The 14,220-nt window shown below is 33.1% G+C and overlaps 1 protein-coding gene across 20 annotated transcripts in view; it reads left to right on the forward strand.

Moving 5' to 3' along the window:
- Positions 1–14,220, forward strand: part of BAZ2B (bromodomain adjacent to zinc finger domain 2B) — a 321,736-nt gene that overhangs the window by 193,634 nt on the left and 113,882 nt on the right. For 17 of the 20 annotated variants that reach the window (XM_058694256.1, XM_058694274.1, XM_058694265.1 and 14 more), the window contains one exon: positions 10,283–10,471. The exons of the other annotated variants lie outside the window; for them this stretch is intronic. In XM_058694256.1, coding sequence (XP_058550239.1) covers positions 10,283–10,471 — 189 coding nt within the window. The remainder of the gene's footprint in view (positions 1–10,282; positions 10,472–14,220) is intronic. 20 annotated transcript variants of the gene reach the window in all.

Genomic DNA, 14,220 nt, shown 5'->3' on the forward strand with positions numbered 1-14,220 from the left:
TTGTTGTTTTAAATCCGGTTTTTATAATTATTTTCTATGGATGGTTCATGTGACCTCTTCACTACTACTACAGTATTGCCTGAAGTTGCCCCCCCAAAACAAATCACTATAAAAAAATTCGCCTAAGACTCCAGGGGTGGTGTGTTACCCAGTCTAGCCAATCCAAATATATTTCTCAGGCAGTAGTGATTGCCTAAGGAATAAGGGCCACATGATGTAAGTCAGAGTAATCAAAGACAAAGGGATTCCATTCTGGGATTGTTGTTCGTGAGAAAGGATACCCTTTTGTCCCACAAACCTAGGAGGAAGGGCCCATTTGAGGAAGTAGAACCAAACGAAGAAAGAGAAATTAGGTGCTGGTAAACTTTCAATCTCCCTTATTTAAAGTGAATATTTTCCAAAGCTTTTACATTATGTGAGTTAATACATACACTTTTTTACTTTAGCCATTTTTGAGCTGGGTGTTTGGTACCTTTTGACCTAACACCTAACACCCTATACCCTCCATGATCAAATCTCTGACTACATCAAATTGATCCGGTACTGTTCTCACTCTGGTCCCATTATCTTTCAGCCTCCTAAGCCTTTCACTTCTTCAGATATAAAACATTCTTTCCCAAATCAGGATCTCAAACATGCTTCCCCTGTGTCTGGAAGATCTTCATGTGGCTGATTCTTTCTTATGGTTTGTCTCAGGTTAAATGTCCTAAGACACTAATTGGAGAATTCTCCTCTGTTCATAATGTCTATGTAATTGTTCCACTATTATATATTTTTGCCTCTAATAATTTCCTCCATCATACTCTTCACAATCTAATTATACAGTTGGTGTTATTTTACTTACTTGTCCTTTTTCTGTGTTTAAAGGACAGGAACTATATCTGCTTTTTTGTAATCCACATTTATCCATTCAGGGATTGGCACAAAATATATGCTCAAGAAACAATTTTTGAAGAAAGGAAGGAGATGAACTTGCAGGACTTGGACATGAAAATTAGATGATGAATCAACTTTAATTAATACATTTTCTAGATGATGCTATATTTTGTTCGGTAATACCAAATGGCTATGCAGATTTTAGCTGGGGATGGGCATTATAAGCCACATGGTAAAGAATCTTAAAGTATCAGCTGACCTTGCTGAAAACAGAAGGAATAAATAAAACCCTGCAAGTTCAAAGTTGTTATTTTATTCGAACTTCTTATTTAGAAGATACCCAGGGCTTAAGTTTACATCACTAGTGAATCATCAAGGGAATGAGATAGACCTATTCTTGTGGGTTTAGGGATACAGCCAAAGTTTCATCCCAGTTTCTTTGAATATTTACATTACAGTATAAACTATCATTATTTTCCTTTTTAGGTGATTTGTATATGTTGTAGATATCTACAGATTTCATAAATAAAGGCCCTCAAACTTTCAAGTATCTAAACTTCCTCCAACTTAGTGTGTTTATTTAATGATGGATTTGATCACAAAGCACCCAATATTTTTGAAATATTATTTTACCTAACTTTTATGAGTAGAACTTTGTAGTTTTAACTTAGAATTTTAACAGTAAATTACTAAAGTAAGGTAATATCTTAAAATCAATTAAGTACTCATAAAAATAAGCCCAGTGCTATAGATTAAATTTTGTCTGTTCCCAGAAAACATACTGGAGTCCTAACTCCCAGTATCTCAGAATGTGACCTATTTGGAGATAGAGTCCTTACAGAAGATCAAGTTAAAATGAGGTTATTAGAGTGGGTTTTAAACCAGTATGACTGGTATCCTTATGAATGAGGGAAATTTAGACACAGAGACATGCACAGAGAAGCCCATGTAAAGACCTACAAAGAACACCTAGGTTACCAAAAGCTAAGAGAGAACCAAGGAACAGATCCTTCCTTAGAGCCACTTTGATTTCTGACTGCCAGCCTCTGAAACTGTGTGATGATAAATTGTAATCAGAGGCACTCAGTTTGTGGTACTTTGTTATGGCAACCCCAGCAAATTAATACACTTAGTACGTTTTTCAAAGCTGATTTAATAATTTTTGCTCATTGTAAGTATTTTTTATTTATTAAAACATAGGTAAAGTAAGATTTTGGAATTCGATTATTTTTAGTTTTCTATTTCATTACTAAAATAAGTACAGTTGGATTTTAAGATAAAAGTATATATAAAATATTGTATATTTTTAGCATTTTAATCCGTGAACTCTAAATCCTTTCGTCGGATCTAACAAAAATGCTTATTACGAAAGAGGAACTGCTCCTATCTTTTAACAACAGTCATTTGGTAAACTGAATCAAAAGCTGTTTACCATGTTCAGTGTTAGAGAGTGGCAGCTTTTGTTCCCAAGGTTACCTAGGCTGTTAATGACTTGTTTTCTAATTTTATAACACCACAACTATTTGAAAGGAAAAATAGTAATTTTACATAAAATCCAGGCAGATCACAACTTAAATCGAGTGATGGAATTAGTCTCTCTGGTACACATAGCAACATCTTGGGTCCCAGATATGTTGCACCAAGAAGGGCACATTGGTTACCCTACCCAATGATGCATAATCTCTTCAAATTGAGAGAAAGCATTAAAGAAACCACATTGAGAGATGTTCTACAAAATACTGAACCAGTACTCTTGAATGTATCAAGGTCCTGAAAGACAAGTCTGAGGAACTGTCACAAATCAGGGAAAATTAAGGAGGTACAGCAACTAAACCTTAAAAGATCTGAATAAATTTTTAATTTTAATTAATTAATCAAGGTTAATTTCCTGGTTTTGAAAATTATATTTTGTCACGTAAGATGTTAACATAGGGGAGGTTGAGACTGCTGTTTTTGCAACTCTTGTGAGTCCTAAAATAATCTCAAAATAAATACTAAAAAATAAAGACTTTATTTCCATGCCATGCATCATTTTAAATGTTAAAATATAAGGGTTAACTGGCTAAAAACGTTTTGAGACTGCAGGAATGAAATGAAGTTTATTTGGGGAAATGTTTTATCACCATTAACTATAGAATTCTGTTCTCTAATCAGAGATCAAGTTTATATAGTTTACACACTTTGAGTTCTAGAATATTTGAAGATTAATATATTTAAGGATTTTAATATGTGAGCCAATCATTTGAGCATTTCTTGAATTTACAGTGATTTTGATGATGTTCAAGTTGTTTTTACACTTAGTCATTACTAGTGTTAATATACGCACATAACCTTTATTTCAATGTGCTGCCAGTTTTGATGATTATGCAGAAGTAAGCCTACCTGTATAGCAAAGGCTGATTTCGCAATGCTGTAAAATTATGCTTATAATTTTAAGTAAGTGGAGACAAGAGTTTGAAGACATGTTGCAACAAGTTTGGGAAGCAATGAAAGATTAAAGACATTTTTATTTCTAGTGCACAAAAGGCAACATGTGGAGTTCTCTCACAGTAAGCAGTCTCCTTGATTTTTAAAAAGATTAAATGCTTTAGCATACTTTTTGTAATTATTTTTAAACTATTTTTTAAATATTTATTTATTTTGGAGAGAGAGAGAGAGAGAGACAGACAAACAGACCGAGTGTGAGCGGGGGAAGGGCAGAGAGAGGGAGACACAGAATCTGAAGCAGGTTCCAGACTCTGAGCTGTCAGCACAGAGCCCCACGTGGGACTCGAACTCATGAACCATGAGATCATAACCTGAGCCAAAGTCGAATGCTCAACCAACTGAACCGCCATGCAGGTACCCCTAATTATTTTGCTTCAATTGGCTATCTGGACTTTTCTAGTAGATAGGAGATTTTATTCAGTGGTAGTTTAGGTTCAAGGCATTAGTACAGTGTTTATACTATTTTGTTCTCATGGGGGGGAAAACCCTTATTGTGTTCTGGCATGAAATTCACCAACATTAATAAAGACACTTGCAGTTACCATGCCTTGTTAGTTACCATGGCTTGTTAGCAAGACACTGGCATTTTGTGTAACTTCTTTAAATTACTTTAGATTGGCTAGCAGAATTTAAAAAGCTCTGCTAAAAAATATTGAGCTTATTATAATGGAAGTCAGAACTTAGGTATTACAGATGTATATTAATTTTTATTCAAGATGTGCGCATTATTATCTACCACTTAAAATAGAAACTAAAAGTTGCATTCATAATATTGAAACTATGTTTGAATATTAGTATCTGTTAAAAAGAATAATTGTAGTCTTCTAAAAGTATGTTCATCTTATGACATGATTTATCAGATTGCAAATGTTTTCTCAGAGCAAAATTTAAGAATTTTAATCATAACAAGTGTTTATTTTGGAGGATCTTCTGATATCAGGTATATTAATGTAGAAAAAAATTACTTCTCCAAAAATGGAACATTCTAATATCCAAATAACTTTATTTTGTAGTCATGAGGTTAACAGAACCTGTTTGACTCATGTTGTATTTTGCTTCATGTAAGAAAATTATTGTGTTATTTTTATTAATACAGAATATGCTTTGTTTTAAATGTAGTTATGACATTCATTGAGCCACCACCAGTCCCTGATAAAAAGTCACTTTATGAACAGAAGCTTGAAATTTCAATATAGCTAAAGGCTAAGGATATTGTTCTGGTGATGGAATCAAGGGTGTAATATAAACAGCACCCCCTGCTGTATAAGAAGATTAAAGCCATAACATAGAGTCCTTAAATCAGCATATAATTTCCCAAAGAGCTTTGAGTAACTTTGTGAATGCTTTTTATAATTGGAGGATAGAAAAAGTGAGATATACAGTTGTTCCTTGAACAACACGGGTTGAACTGTGTGGGTCCCCTTATACAGATGTTTTTCCCCCAATAAATACCGTTTAGTACTATAAATGTACTTCTCTTCATTATGATTTTAACATTTGTAATATTAAAAATTTTTTTTAATATTTATTTATTTTTGAGAGAGACAGAGACAGAATGCAAGTGGGTTAGGGGCAGAGAGGGAGGGAGACACAGAATCCAAAGCAGGCTTCAGGCTCCAAGCTGTCAGCACAGAGCCGGATGCAGGGCTCAAACCCACAGGCCGTGAGGTCATGACCTGAGCTGAAGTCGGACACTCAACCGAATGAGCCACCCAGGTGCCCCTTAACATTTGTAATATTTTAATTGCAAGAATATTGTATAGAATATAGATAACATACAAAATATGTGTTAATTTTGACTGTTATGTTGTCAGTAAGGCTTCCAGTTGACAATAGGCTATTAGTAGTTAAGTTTTGGAAGGAGTCAAAGGTATAGGTGGATTTTCACCTGCAGGGGGTGGGAGGAGGGGTGGCACCCCTTAATTCTATGTTGTTCAAGGATCAACTGTATTTTCAGTCATTCAAATAATTCCTGGTTGTTCTAGCCTTTTAAAAGAAGAAGGAAACAAAGAAAACGACCATTTTAGCTGTCTGTATGCAGGTATTAGGAAGCATTGCCCTTGCAACTGATAACAGTTTGTTTTATGCAATGTTTTAAAGACAGTAAAAATGATTAAGAGATGGCTTTTTTCTTTATAACTTTACATTCTAGAAATGTAGTATGGTAAAAGATTGCAAATAATCATGAAAGTTCAAAAAAACCCCAAAACATGTCTGGGAAATTCAGGAATACTTCTTGGGCAATATGTTTTTGAAATAGTTAAGATAGATAAGATTATAAAAGGCAAAAGAAGGGGGCGCCTGGGTGGCGCAGTCGGTTAAGCGTCCGACTTCAGCCGGGTCACGATCTCGCGGTCCGTGAGTTCGAGCCCCGCGTCAGGCTCTGGGCTGATGGCTCGGAGCCTGGAGCCTGTTTCCGGTTCTGTGTCTCCCTCTCTCTCTGCCCCTCCCCCGTTCATGCTATGTCTCTCTCTGTCCCAAAAATAAATAAAAAACGTTGAAAAAAAAAAAAATTTAAAAGGCAAAAGAAGTAAAAAAAAACCAAAAAACCGTTACGTAGGTGGGGGATGTGAAGTAAAAGAACGTGACCAAAAATATAACATGGGAAACATTTGTTACTTAAGTACCAATTATGTTTCACACATGCCAGGTATTGGGGATGCTGAGATAAATGAGATTCAGTTTTTGTTCTCAAGGAGCTAAAATCCTAGTTTACCAATTATTTGCATAGAAGTGATAGTTAAAACAGTGAAAACACATGAATAACTGAGAAAGAAAGAATACAGGGGAAAAAAAGATAGCTGGACAAAATCTTTAAGAATGCTTAACAATTAGAAAAGAGAATCCAATAAAGCACACCAGAAATATTATTAAAAGATACAGTTAAGAAGATGATCAAGACCGTTCCATGACCTGGAGCTTAAGGGTGAACATGGAGTGTGTGTGTGTGTGTGTGTGTGTGTGTGTGTGTGTGTGTGTGTGTTTTAAGTCCCCCTCACTCCCCTGAATGTGGGTTTTAATAAGGAAGAGGCACTCAGAAAGGCCAGATTTATACAGAGAGGTTAAAAATGAGACATGTCAAGATTAGACATCATCATCATCCTGATGATTAGGAAAACTTTAGTAACTATATAGACAAAATGGAAGAGAGGCTTGAGGTTTGGCACAAATAGTAAAGATCCCAAGAAGTGGGGAGGGAACAGACATACAGGTAAGACTTTTATTTCAAGGTTAACTCAGGAGAGATGGCGATGAGATTGAGAAGGAAGAATAGATAGGGTCGGTATGGTAGGAGATTGGGGGAGTCATGCTAAGAAGTAAGGAAATGGAAATGTGGAAACTGTGGGTAGAGTGCAACTTAAGAGTTTAAGATGTTTTGAGGTGGTAGAGTTTTGAATGATCAAAACCAATATGAGACCTAAATGGAATCAAGGAGGAAGTGGTAATTAAAAAAAAAAAAAAAAGTCACGGTTAAGTGTCCGACTTTGGCTCAGGTCATAATCTCACGGTTTGTGGGGTTGAGCCCCTCATTGGGCTCTATGCTGACCGATCAGAGTCTGGAGCCTGCTTTGGATTCTGTGTCTCCCTCTCTGTCTGCCCCTAATCCCTGTCTCTCTCTCAGAGAGCTCTGTCTCTCTCTCAGAAATAAATAAACGTTCAAAAAAAAAAAAAAAAGTCAGGACCAGGGGTTGGTGAAGTAAGGCAAAAGAAAGCTAGGAAGTATACTTCCTGTTCTGATTGAAGGTCTTTGAAATAAGTCCCATGGATGTACTTTTCATGAGTAGTGAATTAATTTGTCCAACAGATATTTACTGTATACTTTGTATGAAACACCATTTTTGGGTGTTTGGAATCTATTACTAGCTCCTATATATGAAAGTACCAGTTTAAATAATACTGAAATATTAATTAACTTGTTTTAGACAATGTGGTGTAAAAAATAGTTCAATAGTATTTAAGTTATGTTCAACTATGAGTTTCTTGAGGTCAGGGATTATGTCTCATTCTTCCTTGTATGCCAAAAACTAAACATAGCACCTGACACTTCATAGGTATGTTTATGAAATGCCTGAATTACAGAAACTTTTGAATAAAGAACAGAATAATTCTGGAAGATTTTTACATGGAATTAGTATCTGTGTATTTTAAAAGGTGGTACAAAAACAATACTGAAATTATATATAGTGTTAAGAGATTTTAATGAGAAAGCTATTTTTTATATCATTGACTTCTAGATTCTTGCTATAAAGGCAAAAATACAGTAAAAAATATGAAATGCATTATGAAATCATTTCTCTTCTGTGTACAACTGTATCCATATATGGCAGAGGAAATCTCTAATGTGTATTTTTGATAACACATGGCATCACTATAATCATTATAATGTGGTCCTAGTGTTTTTTACTAAATACAAAAGTGATAGGCCAATAGGGAATAAACCCTAAAGATTCCATTGTCACCTGGGTGTTTTCTATGCTTTAATTATCTTCACCAAGAGTTTTACAAGAAAGAGTAAAAAAATAGAATAAGTTAGCTTCTTTGTAATGTTGCCGGGCATAAATGTAACTCTGTGTACAGGACTATGCTTTCTTTTTTCCATTTGAATCTATGGTGAGTGAAGCTCATATTTTGTTGAAATTCTAGGTTCACTTCCTTCTAGATATCCACTCTTTTTAGAGTTAAAAAAAAGAACATTTTTGTTATCAAATTGTGTATGATTGGTTCTTGATTACTGCTGCAAGAGTGACAACTTCATTTAAGTATTGTTCATGTTTTCTGTTCACGAGACTCCAAGATTTAGCTCATTTACTTCACAAAAATAAAATTGATCTTTTAACTATGCATCTAGGAACGTTTACTACTAATTCATTAGCTGTTATGAAAGTATTTCGAGCAGTTTCTGACCCTTTATAATTTCAATCTGTTCTGAATTTTTATAATATTTGTGTAGTTTTGAGTTTACCCCACAGATTTTTTTCATATTAAATCATTTTTACATAAATAGAGTTGACAAATATAATTTAAGAATTATTATTTTATAAAATATAAATGAAAAGTGATTCTAAAATCCTCAAACTGGAATGGTTAGTTTAACTTGCTTATCAAGAAAACTGATGTAGAAGGAAAGGTAACTGATCATAGTATGTTTATAAATGAAACATTTGATTAAGGGCATCTGATTGATGAAGTTGAAATGATTGGTAAGAACCAGGGATTTTACCTGTGAAAATAAATACTAGTTCTTGATGTTACAGTTCATTTTTTAGAGAAACTAGCTGGGTTTTTGAGAATTTGCAAAAAAAAAAATTTACACAATCTTTCTGGTGACCTGTTGCTATTCTTAGTGATTTTGAATGACCTTTTCTTATAGTATGCCCTATTTTTGTTTTGACTCAACTTTAGTGCTAATGTGGTCTAGAATTCTGATAACACAAAAGTACCAAATTCACAAAATTTCTGTTTAGGCTGTGATGAACAGAAACAGAGATTGGCTGACTTAGAAAGGATACCCAAGTCTGTCCTTCCCTTGTCCTCTCCCTTACAGTTTGTTTGTGGGCCTTCTTGCAAAGGCACTTTGAGGATCTTCCCGTGAGATCCAGTTACTGCGTTGTTATAATGGGAAATTCACCCTCAATTGGAACTTTTTACCTGATAAGTTGATATAAGATATAGTTGATGCAATTTATTTAAATCTTACTACTTCAGTTAAAAAGTGTTGTGTTATTTCAGTAAATAATGCAGAGTTTATGTTAATCTCTGAAGGTGGACTGTGACCTTTTTGATGACTTCCTCTTGGTTTTCAGGAATAAAAAAAGCAGAGGAGATATTTCCTTGATAACTAAATGACAACAAAAGTTTATTTATTTTTTTAACTTACATAATTACATTTCTCAAATGTATTATGTTAAGCCTAAATTGCAGTACACAGTTAGGTATGGTATAAGCAGGAGATAATAAGGAAGACTTACCCTTATTTTGACACAGAGCATAATAGTACCTTTTACACAGTAAATTCTTAAAATAGCCTAGAGTGTGGGATTTGACATTCTGTTTTCATAGTATCAGGCCAAGGAAACTTAATTATTTCCTGGAAGTTAAAGGAAAGTTTCCAAGTATTAACAAATTTCCTGCTATGTCTCTTACAAAATATGAAAAATAAGTCATGGTTTTGATTGTGTAACATTTCAAACTGGAATCATGACACTCAGAACTAGATTCTCTTTAGAGTGGAAATTGAACAGTCACACATTTGAATTGAACATGATCTTTCCATCACAAAGTTCAAAAAGACTTTTGTATTGATAACCACCCTTAGATACATTTAGAAATATCTTAGTAGGTTTATTTATTAAATCTTTACGTTGTCTTTTACATTGCTTTATTAGGCCAAAATATAATCTGTTTTTGGTATGCACACTCCTCACCTCAGAGGTATTGGACAGAGACCATAGCTTCACTTCTAGTACATGGAACTGGGAATGCTTTGCCCAGAGTGTATGAGAATCTGAGTAATGGTTGGTGACAAATCCTGGACTGACTTCTTTGGTTTTCAACCTTATGTTAATAGAACGTTTTTATTTTCATTCTTATGAGTGTAAAATTTTGCTAAGAATGTAATGCATTAACAGAAAGTTCACTTCAGCAGGTCAAACTATATAATTAGTGAAAATTATGTACCTGAAACATTATTTTTCCAATCTCAAATTCAAAGTAAATAAGGTTATACCACTCATTTTGATATTTAGAGTACTTCAATATTTCTAGAAATATTCTATAGAGTGTGAAGAGCAAAAATACAAAAGAAAAAAGTGTAAAATAGAAATTTAATGGATAAGAAATTTTAATTATGAACGCTGAAATCAGATAAATCTCATCTGTTTTTATAGTACAACTTTAAGTGTGTTTTTTTCCCTCCCAGGACATTTATTCAGAGCAGCTGGGGATCAACCGTTTAACCTGTCCACAGTGTCGAGTGCCTTCCCAATGGTCAGCCACCCAGTCTTTGGTCTACATTCAGCCAGCTCAGGGCATTCAGAATTTGGTGGTTTGGGGACACTTGGTACACCCACAGCCTTAGCCGCACATCCCCAACTAGCATCTTTTCCAGGTAAACATCTGTTACAAACAGTGTTCAAGGAGAGGAGGAAAGCTTGAAAATGTTCAAGCGGTAATTTGTTTATTAAATTGAACAAAAAGAGTAGTCTAATGCCTGGTATATTAAAACTCTTGTACAAGAATTGGCTCTATCCTATTTACCATGTGCAAAAAACCCCACACGATTTGTGCTAGGTGGTAGTGCAATTATAGATATTCAAGTGTTTAGAGAAGGGGGCATCTGTCACAAAAGTGAATAATTAGGCCATGTTTTTCTCATGCCTTTTATTGAAATATAACATGCAGGGAGGTGTAAATATCTTAAGTGTAGAGCTTGATGAACTTTCCTCAGCTTTATTTGATTTTTAAAAATTATTTAACTCAGAGTGGAAAGTACATTCCAGTTCTTACAATCAATATATCTATACTTTTATTTTGAGTTCTCACTTCCTAAGGAAGATGAACTTGGCTCTTAAATTTCTATATTTTTCCATATTTGATAAGAACAACTATAGATTTGCACCACTTGCATAGCAGCAAGACCAGAATTATCCCAATTCTATAGATGAGAATTCAGGAGCTCCGTAGGACATCAGTTAAAGCTTAAATTGGACAAACATGCTATGATTTGTCTCATTATGTTATTTTGAAAGTCTAAACTTTAATGTGTTTCTGGTGATTGATTTTACTTTAATAAATTTTAGTAAGGGATGCATGGTTTAGTGTTACATAAGATAGCTTAAAAATTAGAGCGTAATTCTAGAGACAAATAGACCTGAATTTAAATGTGACTGCTACCTTGAACAAGTAATATGACCACTCTGCCTCAGTTTTCTCATCTGAAAAATGAGGATAAATAATAGTACCTGCCTCTTAGTATTCTTGTAAAGATTAAGGATAAGCCATATCAGTACTGATTGCAAAGTTTAGCATATATAATTAGTACATAATTGTAGTTATCATTATTATTTCCTCTTGCCCACTTTAATGGGTAATAAATTGTCAAGTGCTCCTTTAAAAGGAAACAAGTATCTCATTTTAACTATATACAGAATGGAAAGATGGTTAGATGTATATTTCAAGTACTGTTTTTTGAGTCATATTATTCCTTTAATTCAGTTGTTTGGGAGAGAGGAGCTGAATGGGAGGGATAATGTGACTGCAAAGTTAAAATGAAGTCTTAAACTAAGTTTTAGCATTTGCTTTAAAAATACTGATAGGAATTTATTTTGGCCAGTTTCTAGCATGGTTGCTTGGCAAGATGATCAATTCAATAGATATTTGCTGAAATCTAGGATTTCTGAACAAAAATCAAAATAGATAGCAGTAATATAGTTACTAATTATCTTTAAATTTTTTTAATCATTTTAGTGTAGTTATCAGACCCAGATTTATCTGGTATGTAATTTGAGGAAATTCTTAGATGGTAACTTAAATTATCATACCATACATAGCTTTTGAGTATTACTAAGCCACGATATAATTATTATATTATTAAAATCAGATACTATCTGCACTGATAGTTACCAGTGATAATGAATAGTTTATCACAGTGATAAATGATAGTTATCAGTTGTAAAGAGTTACTCATCTGGATTTAAATACTGTTGATAACTTCCACTGTACAGAAAAAAAGTTAATAACTTCTCTAGCCTACCTGGACTATTCACTCATTCATTTATTGTACAAAGTTCTTTGAGCATCTGTCATGTTCTGTGTGTTGAGGAATACACTCACATTGTATGTGTTGTTTACAGTTTTTAGGAGGTAGATAAACAATTACAAGCAGTCTTTGATGGTGAAAGTATTGTCTATATAAGCATACTGTTTTTGCCAAATGAAGAGAGACTATGTCCAGACCCAGAGGACTAATTTTTCAAGTTGTAGATTTGGTATAATTTAAATTTAAATTCTCTATAATTGCCTTTATTTAAAAGAGTAATCATTTAAATGCCAAATTTTTGAAATCACCTTAAAAAATAAGACACACAAGGAAGAAATTACTAGAAATTTTAAATAAGGAATAATTTATTTCAGATGATTGAATCAATGATGCAAAATAATTTCATGGATATTAGCGTGATATTATTTCCTTTTAATATTGAAATAGCCTTTCACAGTCATCTCTTTTAAAATATTTATGATTTTTGATAATTATATTTTTGTATCATCATGAATTCTGTGAAGCATCTGGCTGTATCAAGTACAAAAGATTTTAAAAGTCTGCTATATTTTCTAGGTTCAATATCATCTAAAATATTAAACTCTTACAGTTGAATATGATTAATATTGCCAATATGCTGTTACCTCATTTAAATACATTTGAAAACTCATCATGTGCTGGGTTATGTACTCCCTATTTTGTATATTTTATCTTATCAACAAGCTAGTTGGTGAGTGACTAAATTTGCTTTCTATTTTCTTAAATTTGGAAGATAAATAAGCTTGTCGCTTAACAAAAATTATATTATTTCTTATGAAATATTAGACATTTGCAAAGTTTAGTCAGAAGCTTTATCATCTTCATATTTTTATTTGATTTATTGTATTTACTTGTTTGTTTGTTTGTTTGTTTTACCTGTAGTGTCAGTTTAAATATACCATATTCATTTTCCAATTTTTTTTTTCTATTCCCCATTGTGTACATATTTTATAGTAATGCTCTAAAGTACAGTGTTATGGTTATGTTTTTTTCTGAGGTTATATGTAAAGTATTTGAATCTTATACTTTGATTACCTTACTGATTTGTTGGTTATTTATAAAGTCTATACATTCAGCTGTAATGCTTTAATTATAGACTCTATATTAAATAATATAAATACCTTTAGGAAACCTCAGTCCCTTTTTATTATCTATCTGGTACCTAGGTTTCAAACCTATAAATAATAATAGATTGCAACTGTGCTGATACAAGCTCCAAATACACAGTTTTTCTTCCCACCTACATGCACTTCTTTCATCTAAACAGTGGATAAATGATTAATGCCTTTGTATAGTTATTCTTGGTTCAGTTTCCGTCATTCAGGCACTGCTAAATATGCATTGGTGTCATTTCACTAGCAGCGCCTTCCTGCAGTGCGGAATAGTTTTTGCAGTTTTCTGCTTATGCTGTCTCTTAGACCTTTTAGAATAGCAGGTACCATGAACATTTCACTTGGCAAAATCTGATGATGACGGTGAACATTGCATTACATTCTATTTTTAATGAAAAGATATTCCTGCAAAAGATTTAAAGATCACACAATACCCTGACGAATATTGAATGTTTCTTATACTATATTATTGGGGTTTTTTTTCTATAATTTCCTTCTGGTAGTTACAATCAAAGAAAAATATAGCATATCTCTTTGATGATTAGCCTCAAAGGTAATAAATGATTTGTTACTCTGGTAGGTTAGCCAAGTGGAAAGATTATTTCTGAGATTTTAAATGGGGTAATACAAGACTTTCTTTTGGATTCTTTTCAAATCTCTTCTTAATCTTCACCCTTTTTGGAAAATATATTCTATAAAATTTGGCTTCTCTCCTTTTCTAAAAGTTTAAACTAAGAGCCACTGTTTGAACATTTAAATTGCATTTGATGATTTTCTACCATTGAGTCATTTTACATTATTAAAACAATCATCGTAATTATGAGAGAAAATATAAACAAAATCCAAGTTTTCTTCATTAAATTTATGGAGAGGAATTTTATAAACCTTTCATATTTTAATATGACTTGTTTTGGAAATCTTTGAATGCTTTTCATTTCTTAGAAAAAA

Source organism: Neofelis nebulosa, chromosome 2 (genome assembly GCF_028018385.1).
Source record: "Neofelis nebulosa isolate mNeoNeb1 chromosome 2, mNeoNeb1.pri, whole genome shotgun sequence".
NCBI classification, from domain to species: Eukaryota; Metazoa; Chordata; class Mammalia; order Carnivora; family Felidae; genus Neofelis; species Neofelis nebulosa.